We start from the raw sequence: 17,542 nt of genomic DNA, 5'->3' as shown, positions 1-17,542 counted from the left end.
TATCAGGGGACGGGGACGGGGCGTTCGCTACAGGCTGGCGGTGTGAGCGGCTGCGGTCCGAGCCGGAGGAAAGATGAACGAGTTCCAGTTGGGGGAGGAAACTTCTTTTGTTGTTGATGAAGTGAGTAGCAACAGCAGCGGTGCACTGACCCCCGCCGCCCACCTGGGCACCCCCCCTCCTCCACAGCTGCTTCTGGGTTTTTCTTTTCTTTATTTCGCGGGCTGGCCAGCTGACTCCCACCTCCTGGCGCTCCGGGCGACCGGCGGAACGGGGCTACGGGCTCCCGGCGCTCCGGCCGGTGCAGCAGGGCCGCGGGCTCTCGGCGCTCCGGCCGGGACTCTGGCCCTGAGAGCGTGGCCGGGGGTCTCGGTGCCCCGGAAAGCGCTCCGGATGGGGAAGTGGGGCGGCCCTGCGCATGCGCTGCTCTGTCTTTCGGCGGCATTTCGGCGCATGCGCAGGGCCGCCGAAATGCCACCGAAGGACCGGCACTTTTTTTCTCCACCGCTCCTCCTCGGCTGCAACCCTGGCTATGCCACTGATAAGAATGGCCATACTGGGTCAGATCAAAGGTCCATCCAGCCCAGTATCCTGTCTACCGACAGTGGCCAATGCCAGGTGCTCCAGAGGGAGTGAACCGAACAGGAAATGATCAAATGATCTCTCGCCTGCCATCCATCTCCACCCTCTGACAAACAGAGGCTACGGACACCATTCCTTACGCATCCTGGCTAATAGCCATTAATGGACCTAACCTCCATGAATTTATCTAGTTCTCTTTTAAACCCTGTTATTGTCCTAGCCTTCACAATCTCCTCAGGCAAGGAGTTCCACAGGTTGACTGTGCGCTGTGTGAAGAAGAACTTCCTTTTATATGTTTTAAACCTGCTGCCCATTAATTTGATTTGGTGCCCCCTAGTTCTTATATTATGGGAACAAGTAAATAACTTTTCCTTATTCACTTATGAATAGAAACATTCACTTAGAAACATATGAACACAGGAACTGCCATACAGGATCAGACCCATCTAGTCCAGTATCCTGTCTCTGACAGTGCCAGCACCAAAAGCTGGCAAGGAACCCCAAGATAGGCAGTTGTAGGATAATTTGCCTCAACTTTAGTTCTCATCCTCATCTCTAAATAGTCAGAGATTGGCATAAACCCTGAAGTATGAGGTTGAATATCCCTTTCAAAATTTTTGTTGGCATTAACTATTATAACTCTGGTTATTCTTGTTATCCATATTAATGTCCAATTCCTTTTTGAATCTTGCAAAATTCTTGACCTCAGTAACTTCCTGTAGCAATGAGTTCCACAGGCTAATTAAGTGAAAAAGGATTTCCTTTTATCGGTTTTGAATTTTCCAGCTTTTAATTAAATTGACTGTCCCATTGTTCTTATGTTGAGACAGGGAGAACAGAAGCTCCCGATCTACCTTCTCCAGACTATTTCATATACAAGTATATAGTTATTTTATATACTTGTATCATATCCTCTCTTATTCATCTTCTCTCTAAGGTAAACAATCCCAGTCTCTGCAATCTCTCTTCATATGATAGTTTTCCCATGCCCGTAATCATTCTCATCGCTCTCCTCTGAACCCCCTTTAATTCTGCGCTGTCATTTTTTAGATGAACTTCAGAATCCTTGAAGGTATACTATCTGTTGCTTTTTAAATTATCATTTTGTTCCAATACCTCTTCTTCTGACACCTTAATCTCTGATAGTACCTCATCTTTATTAGCAGGAAAGAGCAGGTCCAGGGTAGGTATCTCCCCAATATCCTCTGCAGTGAAGACTGATGCAAAGAAATAATTTAGTTTCTCAGCAATGTCCTTGTGTTCCTTTGTGGCTCCCTTCAGTCCCTGATGATGTGCAAACCATCAGTGGTCCATCGACCACAGTTTGAGAAATGCTGCTGTACAATGTATGGATAGAAATTATTGGCAGGGCTATAAGGAACATTCTCACAGATAGGGATCTGCTTTTGAGCTAAAGAGGCAGCTTTTTCATGGTCAAAGCACCAGAGAATCTGATACCTAGAATCAAACTAGTCTTTCATAAGATGACATGGGGGCTGTGACCGTGGATAATTTGATAGTTGTTTGTGAACCCCTGACATATTGCATTTGATTTATAACCATTTATAAAGAAACTTTTTTCTTTTTATAATTTAGAAGTACAGTTCCTGACCAAAAGGGTTATATAAACAATATTAAAATTTCTCACGTGAACTTTAGTGGAGGCTGGAGGCTGCTATTATTAATAGCACTTAGCCTTTGTTGTTAGAAGAATAAGGAAAAAAATTGCTGTAGGTGAAACTCAAATCTAATGAAAATTGATCCAAATCTAAAAAACAAAGGGGGAAAAGATATAATGTGATATTTGTGAAGCAGATATTGAGAGAACAAGTTAAGAATTACTTAAACAAGTTAGATATCTTCAGGTTGGCAGGGCTTGATGAAGTAAATCCTAGAATACTTAAGGAACTGTCTGAAGAGATCTCTGAGCCATTAATGATTATCTTTGAGAACTCCTGGAGGACAGGAGAGATCCCAGAGGACTGGAAAAGGGCAAATATAGTACCTATTGATACAAAGGGGAATATGGCCAACCCACGGAATTATAGACCAGCTTGCTTGACTTCAGTACCCAGAAAGATAATGGTGCAAATATTCAAACAATAAATGTTGTAAGCCCCTAGAATATAATAAGGTGATAAGTAATAGTTAGCATGGATTTGTCAAGAACAAATCACGTCAAATCAATGTAATATACTTCTTTGACAGGGGTAACAGGCCTTGTGGATAGGGAGGAAACAGTAGATATGATATATCTTGACGTTAGTAAGGCTTTTAATGCTGTCTTACATGACCTTCTCATAAACAAACTAGGGAAATGCAGCCTAGACAAACTTGCTATAAACTGGGTGTAGAAATGGTTGGAAAACCATACTCAGAGAGTAGTTACGGTTCACAGTCAAGCTGGAAGGTCATATTGAGTGGGGTCCTGCAGGGAACTGCCCTGGGTCAGATCCTAGTCAATATCTTCATAAATAATATGGATAACTGCACAGAGAGTAGACTTATAAAGTCTGTGGACAATACCAAATTGGGAGGGGTTGCAAGTGCTTTGGAGGACAAGATTATAATTAAAAATAATCTTGACAAACTGGAGAAATGGTCTGAAATAAATACGATGAAATTCAATAAGAACAAATTTAAAGTACAATACTTAGAAAGGAGTAATCAACTGCACAAATATAACATGGGAAATGACTGCCTAGGAAGGAGTCCTACAGAAAAGGATCTGGGGGTCATAGTGCACCACAAACTAAATATGAGTCAACAGTATAATACTGTTGGAAAAGAAAAAGCGAACATTATGGGCTGTATTAGCAGGAGGGTTGTAAGCAATTCTTCCACTCTACTCAGCACTGATAAGGCCTCAGCAGGAGCTCTGTGTCTAGTTCTGTGCCCCACACTCTGGGAAAGATGTGGATAAACTCTAGAAAGTCCAGAGGAGAGCAACAAAAATGATTAAGGGACTAGAAAATATGACCTGCAAGGAAAGATTTAAAAAATTGATTTTATTTAGTCTGGAGAAGAGAAGACTGAGGGGGGAACATGATAACACTGTTCAAGTACCTAAAAGGTTGTTATAAAGGAAAGGATGATAAATTGTTCTCCTTATCTACTGAGGATAGGACAAACTGCAATTTATACCTTTTGCTTCATGGAAGATTTAGGTTAGACATTGGGAAAACTTCCTAACTTTAAGGGTAGTTAAACACTGGATCAAATTACTGTGGAGTCTCTGTCATTGGAGGCTTTTAAGAACAGGTTAGACAAACACCTGCAAGAGATGGTCTAGATAGTACTTAGTTCTGCCTCAGTGTAGGGGACTTGACTAGATGACCTATTGAGGTCCATTCCAGTCTTACATTTCTGTGATTCTATGGAGATGCAAACAAGCAGCTAATGAGGTCATGTTCTTAAATTCAATGCAGGAGTTATGGCTGCTTCACCTTGGATGTCGTCGCTAGCGTGGCTTTCGGTACCCATGTGGATTCTCAGAAGAATCCTGATGATACCTTTGTTAAGAACTGCAAAAAATTCTTTGACTTTTCAATGCTTAGGCCCATCCTAATTCTGAGTAGTAAGTATAGCCCATCTTTGTCTATTTATTTATTTATATTTATTTTAAAAAAATTATTCTTGAGTCACAAAACCTTGTGAAGTGGGAGCAGGAAGACATACTGAAAGCTTTGATTTAGAGGTATTCACAGTGCAGCCCATACACCAAATACACCCAGTAGATTTCTACAATGTGGCCCGCATCCACCCTCATCTTCATTGTGAACATATTTCCTTATGAACTGCATGTCCCAAAAGGCAATGCTTCACCTTGATCTGAGTGGAAGTCTTCTGGGACCTGTAGTCTCTGTGAGCTACACTTTCATAGTGAAACTGAGTCACTGCAATGTAATCCATGTTATGTGAATTAAGTGCAGTCCGTGGACTACTGACAGATTCTTAATAAGGCCCATGCTTGAGCCAGGGCCGGCTCCAGCTTTTTTGCCGCCCCAAGCGAAGAAAAAAAAAAAAGAAAAGAAGGAAAAACCCGATTGAGCTGCCGCCGAAGTGCCACCAAAGAGGAAGAGAGGGAGTGAAGGACCTGCTGCCGCATTGCCGCCGAAAACTGAAGTGGAGTGATGGAGTTGCTGCCAAAGTGCCGGTGAAGAGTAAGAGAGGGACTGAAGGACCCGCCACCGGACGTGCCGCCCCAATAACAGACGGAGTGCCGCCCCTTTCTATTGGCCATCCCAGGCACCTGCTTCCTTCGCTGGTGTCTGGAACCGGCCCTGGCTCGAGCAGTTTGACTGCCCTCTGTTTACTTGGTAGGAATAAAAAGCCCACCCCCAACAAAATCAGATCATACAGAAGGGGTATGAGGTGAGGGGATAAGTGTGTCCTGATATCATAAGTCCTTAAAATTATCATTTAAACAGCAGCTGTCTGGCTGGTGTCTGTAAAGGATGAAGATGATAAATGCTGGTACAGGAGGCCATTAAAAGAATGTATTTATTTTGAGGTGAAAAATAGGGACTGCATTATGGGACTGGTAATGGAATATAAAGCCTTAGGTCATAAATTCTAGTCCAGCTGAGGCTGATTGTGACTAAGGCCTTGTCTATACTTAGATAATTAGGAAACATAATTGCAGAAGCTGTAGTGTAGACAGGACTCATTCCTTTTTACCATCTTGTTATTTAGACCTGCTCAGAGTAGGGTTAGAAAACATGATGGTACAAAGTTCCTGAGCACATCTGAACATTGTCTGCACTGCAGATTGCACCAGTATTGTCACCGATGGAGCTGTCCCCAATGGGAATTGTGTATCTGTAAAATCCTTGTGTGAAATCCTGGCCCCATTGAACTTGATGGAAGTTTTGACATTGACTTCAGTGGGCCAGTATCAATAAGGTCTTAGTGAGCCAAATCCTCCATTAAAGAAAGTAAGTTTCTGCATCATGTGGGGTGTGTGCATGGAGAAGGCTGGTCTTCAGCATTATCCTTGCCACTAGTGCATCACACAGTTTGAGTCACAACAGCTTCTTGGCTTGCATGCTGATCTCACAGGAGTGTTATGACAATTAGTTAGTGTTGGTAAAGCTGCTTGAAGAGGCTCATGGTGCACTGTTGTGATAGCCAAACAGGGAGCTGTTTGATAGATTAGTGGGTAATGGTTCACCTGCCAGCTTAGTTATACTGAAGTGCAATACTTCAGGTTTCTAGTCACTGATTATAAATACTAAGGGGAAGGAGTGCATCCTTGGGCCCCGGTTACGTTTTAGTGACATCCTGCTTCCAGGTTCCCTCTGCCTTGGTCTCTTCTGTAAAAGGGTGTGTAGTAGAAAGAGTAAAGTAGGCAACCAGTTTCCTATACATGGACAGGGAGCAGGAAATGGGAGATAGGTTACCATCCATCTAGATCAGTGTTTCCCAAACTTGGGACGCTGCTTGTTTAGAGAAAGTCCCTGGCGGGCCGAGCTGGTTTGTTTACCTGCCGCATCCGCAGGTTCGGCCGCTCGCGGCTCCCACTGGCCGTGGTTCGCTGCTCCAGACCAATGGGAGCTGCTGGAAGCGGCGCAGGCCGAGGGATGTGCTGGCCGCATATTCCATACCCTGCCAAGCTAGCTTGTAGGATTAAAAATCTCAGATTTAATTATCTGGGGGTGGGAGGGGGGAAAACTCCTTTTTACACCATGATGCTCCAGCATTATGAGGTCACATTGAATTTTTGTACTGTGGGATAAAACTGCAAATTGTGGCGAACTTCAGAGGGCATGTGACTAACAAGAGATTCCCAGCCAAAAGAGGCTGGAGGATATGCAATATCAGTCTGTAATGGAGGGATGAAATCAGAGAAATAAGTGGTATAAAATTAAAACAGCCTACTCAATGGGGGCCCAAATAAAGTTGGGATGGGGGAGATAAGTGTTCCTACATCTAACTTCAGTGTTCTCCTTTTAATAATCTCTTACAGTTGCATTTCCATTCATAATGATCCCACTGTCCCGGATTTTGCCAAACAAGAGTCGTGATGAGATGAATGGATTTTTTATCAAAGCCATTAAGAATATGATTGCCTTGAGAGACCAACAAGATGCAAATGAGGTAAGGCATCTCTGTAATAAATGTAAGGATGGGCAAGTGTATTTGGATAAAATCAGAACTCACACACCCCTTGGTCTAAAATGCAAACTCAGCCTGATTTTAATGTTCAAAATAATATTGGTGACGTTTTTTGTCTAACTTTTACATGCTTCTGCCCCTCTGTGTGTGTGTGTGTGTGTGTGTGTGTGTGTATGGCAGAGGGGGCGGGGGAGAAGAGAACAACTACTAAAATACAAGAAAAGCATCTGTCTTAGTATTTCTGCCCTGTTTAAAACAATGAAGTACTCATAAGGGGCCTGATCTCAGGAGATTTCCAGCCCAGCTTCTAGACCCAAGAAGTATTTATTATTTCAACTAAATCAGCTATCACCCATCACTTTTCAGACAGTTTCTTTTTCATCTAGATATGGGACTCTTCTAATCTAATACTGTGGCATTGTAGAGTATGTGTAGACACTGGGCATTATAATAAAGAAACAGCTCCGTTCTCAGTCTGACATAACAGCCCTTCAGGCTTTCTTCCTTTTGGACTGTTCTTCAACATGGGCTCTCCATTTTAGGCTCACAGATACGTTGACCCCTTAATTCTAGATTTATAGACAGAAATGAGGAATGTAAACAAGATTTCTATTTTGGAGGAAACAAGCTTCTTTTTCCCATATAACTTAATTTGGCTGTAAAGTTTGACAGAGCATGCACGCCAACCAGCTGTTAATTCTGAAATATAGGAGGTGCCCTATCCAGTATCCAGGTTTGACATCAATTGAATGGGAGGAAAACAAATCACTCTGAGATCCATCACCCCACGCTTGGGGTTATGACATATGCAAGAACAACAGATCCTCCCAACCATCCCTCTCAAACAGCCTACCCCCACATCTGCAATGCCACCTTTGAGAAAATAATGGATTTCAGCCTACTCGGCAGTATATCAGAGATTAATTTAAAGCACAGATCAGAGTTCAGAGATATTGATATTTTCTATTTTGTTTTGTGCTATGCTCCTTTTGACTCTATCGCTCCTGCTCTGTCTTGTATTCTTATGTTTGCTATGCTTTTGTCTTATTTTCCTTTTCCTCGTTTTCTCCTCTAGCCATTCCTCCTCTTTCTCCCTCTTGTCTCCCTAGCTATCAGCCTCCTGTCCATCTCTGCCTCTGCATGCCTCTCCCCTCCACCCCCCGCATTCTTTGTTTTCACTCTTCCCTACCCCCAGGTGTGCCCTACCACAATCATGGCTCATGCAGATGAAGCGCATAGCTGCTGTCTCAGGCTGTCATATAGGTGCTTTTGCTTACGGGTGGGGTGGCTGATCTGCCTATAGAGTCACCACTTCCAGCACAGACTACAGCCTGAGTGACTGATTCCTTATTGATCTAGCTGTAGATATGATGAGGGCTGGCTCAAAGATTCATGCAGAGTGGGGAGCTTATAGGGATAGCAAGACAGGGTATATTTGCAAATTCTGGGAGGTCTAGTAGTAAGTGGTTAGTTATTTATTTATTTGTTCACACAACCTGCTGCTGGCTGTAATTCTACCTCCACCCAGGCTCTTGTCTACTTTGAAAAATTGTCCCATGGTAACTTTTACAAATGTTGGTAACAATGTTCTTATTGTTCAAGAACTTGGCCAAGACTTTGAAAAGTGACGGTAGAGTTTGGTGCCTCAATGCCTTTTAAGTGTCTCAGGGTGGTCATCCAAAAACAGAGGCACCCAAAATCTTTAGGCACTTCTGAAAATGTTTACTCTTATGAATAGGTTGCCACCCAATTTTGCCAGATACAGGCAACATTCATAACTTTCCAGGAACCAAAAAGCCTCATGCTAATTTATATAGAAAATGGAGAAGAATGCAGCTGCCCTTCATGTCAATATGGAAATATGATCTGCAAAGACTACAGCTGGAACACTGAATGTTAAGACTTGTCATGAAATCCTGACCCCATTGAAGTCAATGGGAGTTTTGCCATTGACTTCAGTGAGGCCAGGTTTTTATCTGTAGACTCTGGTTTGCATCTCTGTATTAAGGATGATAGCCATGAGCCATGTTATAGAACTCATGGTGCTGCATTTGTCCAGTGGGTGACCTTTAAATCGCCCCATTCGTAGATGTTGCATTGTTTGCATCTTTATCCTCTTCACCTCCATTTTAAAATTTTGTTTATTTAATTTTTGCTGAAAAACATCATTTGGAACAAACTGTAAAACAACTAAGTGATTCAGCTGGAGCACATTTTTCTCCCACCTGCAACTAACATGCATGAAGAATAAATGGGAAAGGAAAGGAAGGCTTAAAAAATAACATGATGAGCAAAGTCAGCCTGTTATCACCATTGCTATATCAGTAAATGAAACAATGCTTGAAGATAATCGCACTGGGTAGATAGTAATTTTACAGCCAGGTTTAGATCTAATATATGCTTGCCGTTTATGAGATCTGGGATGTCACTTTTTCTTATTCCATCAGGTAGTGCTGCAGATGTCATTTTAATTACATACTCTTCTTCTATGGTCAGTAAAATAATTTCAGTCCTGGATGGTTGTACTCATTGGCTTGTGTATAGAAACATTTTAGGGTCACATTTTGGGAATTTTAATTACAATACATTAAAAGCATGCAAGGATGCAAATTATTATAAGAAACTTGCTTCCTTGTATTTACATCAGAAGAAATTCATTCTTCTGCAGAAGAACCAGCACAAGGCCTATGGACCCTTATAACCTGTTCTGAGAACTTAAGAGGGATTCTAGTGGTACATCTGCCTTGCACTGGCCCTTTGCACAGAGGTGGATGTCATCCTTATAACAAAATATATATATTTCTAGAGGCTTGGTAGGTGGGCTGTCTCAATACATGATGGTTTTTCATTTAGTATTTTGATATTGCTTGTCCATATCCACATAACAATTTGCTTTCCAAGAAATGTATCCCAGTCCTTACTTCTGCAGTGTAATTGTAAAACTCTAGATGGATATTGATGGAAAGGTCTAAAAGGTGAACTGGTAGAAATTCACAGAGAGAGAGAGAGGGGGAAACTGTTATTTTAAGAGGATATCAAGCTGAGAGGTCTAAAATACGCCTTTCACTGTCCTCAAAATTGAGACCCCCTTTTCAAATACAATCTAGGGGAAATCTAGGTCTTAGTCAAGTTAAAGGCAAAGCTCCCATTGACTTCAGTGAGGCCAGGATTTCACTCATAGTCCCTAGTAATAACAACAACTCTTAGCTGATATGTAACAATTTTAGGTTTCTGAAGGATTTATGAACATTAACTAGTTAATCCTCACAACAGAGAAATTTAAAATATTATCAGCCTTTGAAACAAGGACAGCCTTAAACTGAAAATGAGAGTTTCATAGTAGCTGCAACCAAAAGTAAACCTGCCCGAAGAATTGAATTTCTAAAATGCACAACTCTTTCCATTTCTCCAAGTGTGTCCTACTTTTCTAGCAGCATAGTGTAATGTAAAATTATTAATTCATAGTTGTCAAATCCATGCCTGGTAGATAGTGACCAAATGTCATTACCATCTGATGGGTCTTGTGGGTCTCAATCCAGTTCCTAATGAACAGGTAACAAAATCATCACTGGAATTTATGTTCATTAGCACCCTTGTTGGGTGGTTGAGTCTCAATCTGGCTGAGGGCCAAGGATTTACTAGGTATGCTGAATGCATTATCCATTACTGAAGGCCAGGGTGGAGATGTATCGAAGTATAGTGGAAGCTTGTACAACCTCTACTTATGCTTTACATGTTCTGGGTATAAAAGGAGGACAGCAGTCTCCAAGGTGAGGCGCCACAGAGAAGCCATTTTCAGCTGCCAGTAATGGGGATGGTGTGGCCTCTACTATAGTTTAGAGCAGCCCTCTGGCTGTGCACTGTGCTAGCTCTATCCCACAAGGGGCTATTCATCATCCGGAAATTGCCAGGGTATAATGACACTGCAACCACATCCATTCCCTGCCCCCTCTCCCCCAAATGCGACACACACCTTTCCCCCCCGTGCTGGGTAGGGAACAGCCCAGCAGTTGGCTATGTTGTGTCTATGCCACCCAAGGATTCCTTCAAGCAGGGGGAATTCCCAAGTTTGGAGATGCACCAGCTTTCCACCCCCAACCACAGAACAGCACAAAAAGACCAGGTGAAACCTGTGGCATTGAAAGCTGAATTTTGAGGAAAAGTGACACTAAATGTTTAAAAGCTTGCGGAGGAGTATATTGTTCTTTATGTCAGTTTTTAGTGCCTTAAAGGTATAATAATGCACTGTAAGAAAACAGACATCTTTTAATATAGTTCTGTGGAAATCATGACCTGATTACATCTTTAATCTCTGGAACACTGGTTCCCAGAGAACTATACACAGAGCTTCACTGAATGGTTTACTAAGGGTAAGGTGTGTGTGTGTGTGGGGGGGGGGGTGTTGCACATGTGCACTGGGGGAGAGGGATCATCTGAAAATCTAATTACTGTGCACACTGTTCCCTTCTCGCTCTCCTGCATCAATTCCTGTGAGCTTTTCTTTTTTTATGACCTAATGAACTATTTGCTTCAAGAGCTGCTTGAAATTAGTTGAGCAGAGGAAATCCTACTGAAGAAGTCTGATCCCATCCTTGTCAGGGGAAAACTATATGGTTACTAAGAAAACTTAGTTAAAAATTTGCTAAATTCTGTGTACATTCCAGGAGCCATATCTGTGTTTGAACTGTGGAAAATGCAGTGCAGATGTTAAAAAGTAAATATTGTTCTTAGGAGATAGCAGATGGAAGGATTAGACACCTATGAGCTTGTTTATATTAAATGCGGGGATGGTGTACATTAGGCAAACTTGTTACAAGGAAACAGTAGATAATCCACATTTATTAATGAATTATTGCCTGACTCTTTTGGTTTTTTAAACCTATAGGATCATAACAGTTCTATCTTCCTACATGGTCCCCATACCATAATATCTGAGCATGTCATCATCATTCCTGAATTATCCTTGCAACATGCCTATGGCATAGGGAAATATAATTATCCCTATTTTTCAGCTGGAGAGTTGGGACATAGAAAAGTTAAGTGACTTGCTTAAAGTTACACAGGAAGTGTGTGCCAGGTCTGGGAATTGAACCTGTATCTCCATCCACTGCCTGAGCAACAAGACCATCTTTCCTCTTGAAGATGATAAAGACCTTTTAGATTATCAGATTTATCTGCATGCATGAACAAAATATAATGCCCCTACATAGGATGCAGCCGATGGCACAAAAGATCACATTCAATATTAATGGCAGTTACTGGTGCTCAGCATCTCTCAGAATCAAGCCAATAGTGCTTACTTTAGCACATGCAACATTCTTTTCTAACTTTTAGTGAAGTCCTCATGGTTTTTGGAAGACTTCATCAATTTCCATAATTGCTGGAGATTTCAGAGAAGACAGCTAAACCTCTCAAGCCCCTGAAATCCCAGAGATACAATATAGTCAAAATCCCATTTTATCCCATTAGATCACCACTTTGAATCCACCCTTAGGTCAGTAGTGACCAAAATTATAACCAGCTGAGGGTTGATTGTTGGCCTATGAGAAATGAGTTTGGTGGTTTCAGGCCAGATCCAAGTGCTGAGATACAATGAAAAATACTTCCATGATTAATACTAGATGGCGGTCTTGTAAGAAATCCAGGATAAAATAGGTGTGGAGAATGAACTACTTTCTCACCCACCCACTGTCCCTCAGAGGCACATTGGTGGAGCAGTCAGGAGAAGTTTGCATTGCCACCAAATCAGTCCTGAGGGCAGAATGCTTCTATCTCCACTGCTGCCAATCCAGCATTTTTTATGAGCACTGTGCTCACAGAAAAACTCTCTGCTCAGCGACCCACTGGCCACAAACAGGTATTGGGTTTGTTTGCTATTAGATATGTGTACTCTCACCATGGTTCTCTGTAGGACTGCTCACATACTAGTTAGCATGTGTGTATTTGCATGGGCAGGCTGAAGGACTGAAACAATGCTGAGATGCCAGATTTTCCATAGTTTTTTGAGAAGCCTCAGTTTTTGAATGTCCCCCCCCACACCCCCGAGCAGACCTCTATCTTATGGAAAGTGCCACGACATTGTAAATGTCTATGCAGAGTGGACTGAAGCTCATCCAAAAGACCAAGTTACAATGGAATTCAATGTGGCTACATCAGAGGACATCTTGTCTTCAGCCTTGATGAAAACAAACGTCTAATTGTAGCTTTACCAGTTTGTGGTACATTAGGGTTTGGTTTGGAAAGATGCCTCACCAGCAACAGTGGCAGGAGGCATTACAATAACAGAAATGTAGGGCTAGAAGGGACTTCCAGAGGTCATCTAGTCCAGTGTTTTTCAAAATTTTTGATACCAGGTACCGGCTTGCTGCCTTCCTAAACTGTGTCAGGGAGATCTCAGGGACCAGTGCCGGTCCACAGACTGGTAATTGAGAAACACTGATCTAGTCCAGTGGTTCTCAAACTAGGGCCGCCACTTGTTTAGGGAAAGCCCCTGGTGGGCCGGGCCGTTTACCTGCCGCGTCCGCGGGTTCAGCCGATCGCGGCTCCCACTGGCCGCGGTTCGCCGCTCCAGGCCAATGGGAAGCGGTGCAGGCCCAGGGATGTGCTGGCCGCCCTTCCTGCAGCCCCCATTGGCCTGGAGCAGCGAACCGCGGCCAGTGGGAGCCGCGATTTGCCGAACCTGCGGACGCGGCAGGTAAACAAACCGGCCCGGCCCGCCAGAGGCTTTCCTGGAACAAGTGGCGGCCCTAGTTTGAGAGCCACTGATCTAGTCCATCACCCTAGGCTGAAGCAGGACCAAGTAAACCCAGATCATCCCAGACAGGTATTTGTCTAACCTGTTCTTAAAAACCGCCAATAACAGAGATTCCACAACCTCCCTTGGAAGTCTATTTCAGAGCTTAACTACCCCTATCATTAGAAAACTTTTCCTAATATCTAACCTAAATATCTTTTGCTATGGATTAAGCTTCCATGTCCTACATATAAGCACTCCTGTTAATACACACCAGAATAATAGCCCTTTTCACAACTGCATCACATTGATTACTCATATTCAATTTGTGATCCATTATAACCCCCTTGATCCTTTTCAGCAGTAGTACTGCCTAACCATTTATTCCCCATTTTGTAGTTGTGCGTTTGATTTTTCCTTCCTAAGTGTCATACTTTGCACTTGTCTTTATTGAATTTCATCTTGTTGATTTCAGATCGGTTCTCCAATTTGTCAAGGTCGTTTTGAATTCTAATCCTCTCCTCCAAAGTGTTTGCAACCCTTCCCAGCTTAGTGTCATTTCTAAATGTTATAAGTTTATTCTCCTCTCCATCATTCAAGTTATTAATGCAAGTATGGAATAGTACTGGACCCAAGATGGACCCCTTTTGGTCCCCACTAGATATATCCTCCCAATTTGACAGCGAACCATTGATAAGTACTCTTTTAGTGTAATCTTTCAACCAGTTGTGCACCCACCTCATAGCAATTTCATCTAGACCACATTTCCCTAGTTTGCTTATGAGAATGTCATGTGTGATTGTGACAAAAGCCTTATTAAAATCAAGATATATCATGAATACTGCTTCCCCCCAACCACTAAGCCAGTAACTCTGTCAAAGAAGGAAATTAGATTGGGTTGGTGTGATTTGTTCTTGACAAATTCATGTTTGCTATTACTTATTACCTTGTTATCTTCTAGGTGCTTACTTGTTCCAATATCTTTCTAGGCATTGAAGTTAGGGTGACTGGACTATAATTCCCCGTGTCCTCTTTGTTCCCGTTTTTAAAGATAGATACTATGTTTGCCCTTCTCCAGTCCTATGCGATCTCCTCCATTCTCCATGAGTTCTTGAAGATAATTAACAAGGGTTCCAAGGTTGCTTCAGTTAATTCCTTAAGTACCCCAAGATGAATTTCATCAGGCCCTACCAATTTGAATACATCTAATTTATCTAAATATTCTTTAATCTGGTTTTCCCCTATTTTGGCTTCTATTCCTTCCCCCGTGTTGTTAATATTAATCGTGTTAAGTACCTGGTCACAATTAACTTTTTTAGAGAAGATTGAAGCAAACTAGCTATTAAACACCTCAGCCTTCTTGATATCATCCATTATTAGCTCTCATTTCCCACTAAATAATAGACCTACATTTTCCTACATCTTTCACTTGCTCCTAATATATTTATAGAACCTCTTCTTATTGCCTTTATGCAGGGCTGGCTCCAGGCACCAGCCAACTAAGCACGTGCTTGGGGCGGCACCTTGTAAGGGGTGGCCAATCTTGGAGTGGCGGGGGGGCTCGGGGTTTTTTGGTTTTTTTTTGGTTCGGCTGGGCGGCGCTCGAGGTTTTTTGTTGTTCTTGTTTTTGTTTCGGCCGGGCGGCGCTTGGGGGGCTGGGTTGTTTTTGTTTCAGCGGCGTAGCATGGCGCTCGGGGGCGGAGGGGGGGGTTCGGCGGCGCGGCACGGGGGGGTGTGTGTTTTGGCAGCGCAGTGCTCGGGGGGGTGTTTCAGCAGGGCAGCGCGGGGCAGCGCTCGGGGGGTGTTTCCGCAGCGCAGTGGTGGGGGTGTTACAGCGGGCCGGCGCTTTTTTTTTGCTTGGGGCAGCAAAAAAGTTAGAGCCAGCCCTGCCTTTATGTCTATGGGCAGGTCTTCACTACGGGGGGGGGGGTGTGTGTCGATTTAAGATACACAAATTCAGTTACGCGAATAGCGTAGCTGAATTCGACCTATTGGAGCCGACTTACCCTGCTGTGAGGACGGCGGCAAAATCGACCTCCGCGGCTCCCCATCGACGGCGCTTACTCCCACCTCCGCTGGTGGAGTAAGAGCGTCGATTCGGGGATCGATTGTCGCGTCCCGACAAGACGCGATAATTCGATCCCCGAGAGATCGATTTCTACCCGCCGATTCAGGCGGGTAGTGTAGACCTAGCCTATGTGTAACTCATTTTGTGCCTTAACCTCCCTGATTTTGTCTCTACCTGCTTATGCTATTTTTTTGTACTCAGCCTTAGCAATTTGTCCATGAAGGCTTCTGACTGCCTCTGAATTAAAGGGGAAAGCAGAGGCCTTCAGCAATGCTGGGAGGAGCTCCCTGGAAAAGAGCTTACACACCTTCACTTGTAGGTTTTGCGTGTTTTGCAACCTCAGTGCTGGTTCCACTCTCCCAATCAGCACAGAAGGATGTGGGTTATGTTAGATCCAGAGCTACTGGAAATTTTGCAAACAAAAACTCTTTTTTGTTCCTTGATCAAAAAATTGCCTTTTTTTCACCCACAGTTGTTGACACTGTCAAAAAGTTTAGCTGTTTTTTTATAAATTTTATATCAACTTATAGAAATGGTTATCAAAATTTTATGTTTACCAAAAACCTAGGCAAAAAGATTTTTTGATAACTCTTGATAAGTGTTTTCAATTAAAAAAAATGCTCCAAAAATTTGGGGGAAGAGGAATTGCAAAATAAGTAGAAAAGATTAAAAATCTGTCCAATTTGAACATTTTGAAGCATAATCAGCTTTGAAATTTATTACAAAAATATGTCTTCATTTTTTGAGTAGCCCTACTTACATGCTTGTGGAAATGTTTAGTACCATTAGCAGTTCAACAGTTCCCCTGGTGCTTGCACCAAAGGAGTGCAAACATCAGGATTCTGGCTGCTAGATGTGCAAGTATACCAGACCGGGAGAGGGCTCCCTGTGCATGAGAGTGGGGCGCAGAAAAGTTTGGTCTGATTTTACCATGAGGGTAATTCCCATTAGGAATAATTTACCAAGTGCTGTGGTAGATTCTCCACCAGGGCCACCGAGAGTGGGTTCGGGCACCTGTGAAAAATTTTTTCGGACCCCCAGCAAGGGCGGACCAGCTAAACAGGGCCGACAGGGCAGGGAAGCCGGGGAAGCCGGGCCCTGGGCGCCCTTCTGGACTGCCGGGCCCCGGTATTTGTACCGGCTTCCCCCCCCCTCTCGTCGGCCCTGTTCTCCACAACTTCAAGTCTTTCCGATGAGACGGGATCTCCTTGTAAAAAATCAAACAGAAGTTATTAGGCTTGGCGAAGGAATCAGTGGATGGTATTCTACGGACTGTGTTATGCAGGAGGTCAGACTAGATCAGTGAGTCCAAATCCATCAGTGGATCACATGTGCCTGGAGGCACTCTTCCCTCCTGCCCATCCTCACGCTCTCGCTTCCCCTGGGCAGACAGCAATGTGGAGGACCAGGATCCAGGCAGCAGCAGAAATGCAAAAGAAGTGGCCTGAGTCCATGAGCAAACAGTCAGCAGCCTGGAAGTGACCATGGCCTGGTCACAGGGACAGAGGGGCCAGCTGAAGCTGCAGGAGGGGTCAGGATTGGAGGAGCAAGAGTAAGGGGGCTAAGGGATGCTGAGCAAGGAGCTTGGGCTGATAAGGGGATGTGGGGAGCAGAGATCTGGATGGCTGAGGAGAGTGGGGACCAGGGGGCTGGATGGCTCAGAAGGGGAAGGGAGGGGGAGATGGGGTAATGGGGAATCCACAGGAAAGAGAAAATGCCGTTGCTTTAGGTAAAACAATTGGGACCCATTGGACTGGATGATCATAATGGTCCCTTCTGGCCTTAAAATCTGTGAGTGAAATCCTGACTCCACTGAAGTCAGTGGCAAAACTATCAACTTCTATGTGGACTCTGACTATGAAACCTGGTGACACCAGATTCTGTGAAATTTCTGTTTGTAGCTACTTTCTTCATAGTACTCCTTCAACAATCCTTTTAGCAATAATAATGCAGCTATGTTTAAAAGCATTAAAAAGCAAAACCTTCCATTGAATAATAAAGGGACAAGGAGGGTTGCTGAGCATCCCATTTTTTATTTTAACTG

The 17,542-nt window shown here is 43.4% G+C and overlaps 1 protein-coding gene across 3 annotated transcripts in view; it reads left to right on the top strand.

Moving 5' to 3' along the window:
- The window catches only part of TBXAS1 (thromboxane A synthase 1), a 337,857-nt gene that overhangs the window by 203,613 nt on the left and 116,702 nt on the right, over positions 1 to 17,542 (top strand). For all 3 annotated transcript variants that reach the window (XM_054033509.1, XM_054033517.1, XM_054033501.1), the window contains 2 exons: positions 4,009 to 4,157; positions 6,549 to 6,679. In XM_054033509.1, the coding sequence (XP_053889484.1) occupies positions 4,009 to 4,157; positions 6,549 to 6,679 (280 nt within the window). The remainder of the gene's footprint in view (positions 1 to 4,008; positions 4,158 to 6,548; positions 6,680 to 17,542) is intronic.

Source organism: Malaclemys terrapin, chromosome 1 (assembly GCF_027887155.1).
Source record: "Malaclemys terrapin pileata isolate rMalTer1 chromosome 1, rMalTer1.hap1, whole genome shotgun sequence".
NCBI classification, from domain to species: Eukaryota; Metazoa; Chordata; order Testudines; family Emydidae; genus Malaclemys; species Malaclemys terrapin.
Note: the sequence above shows the minus strand (reverse complement) of the source record. Positions and strands in the feature narration are given on the sequence as shown.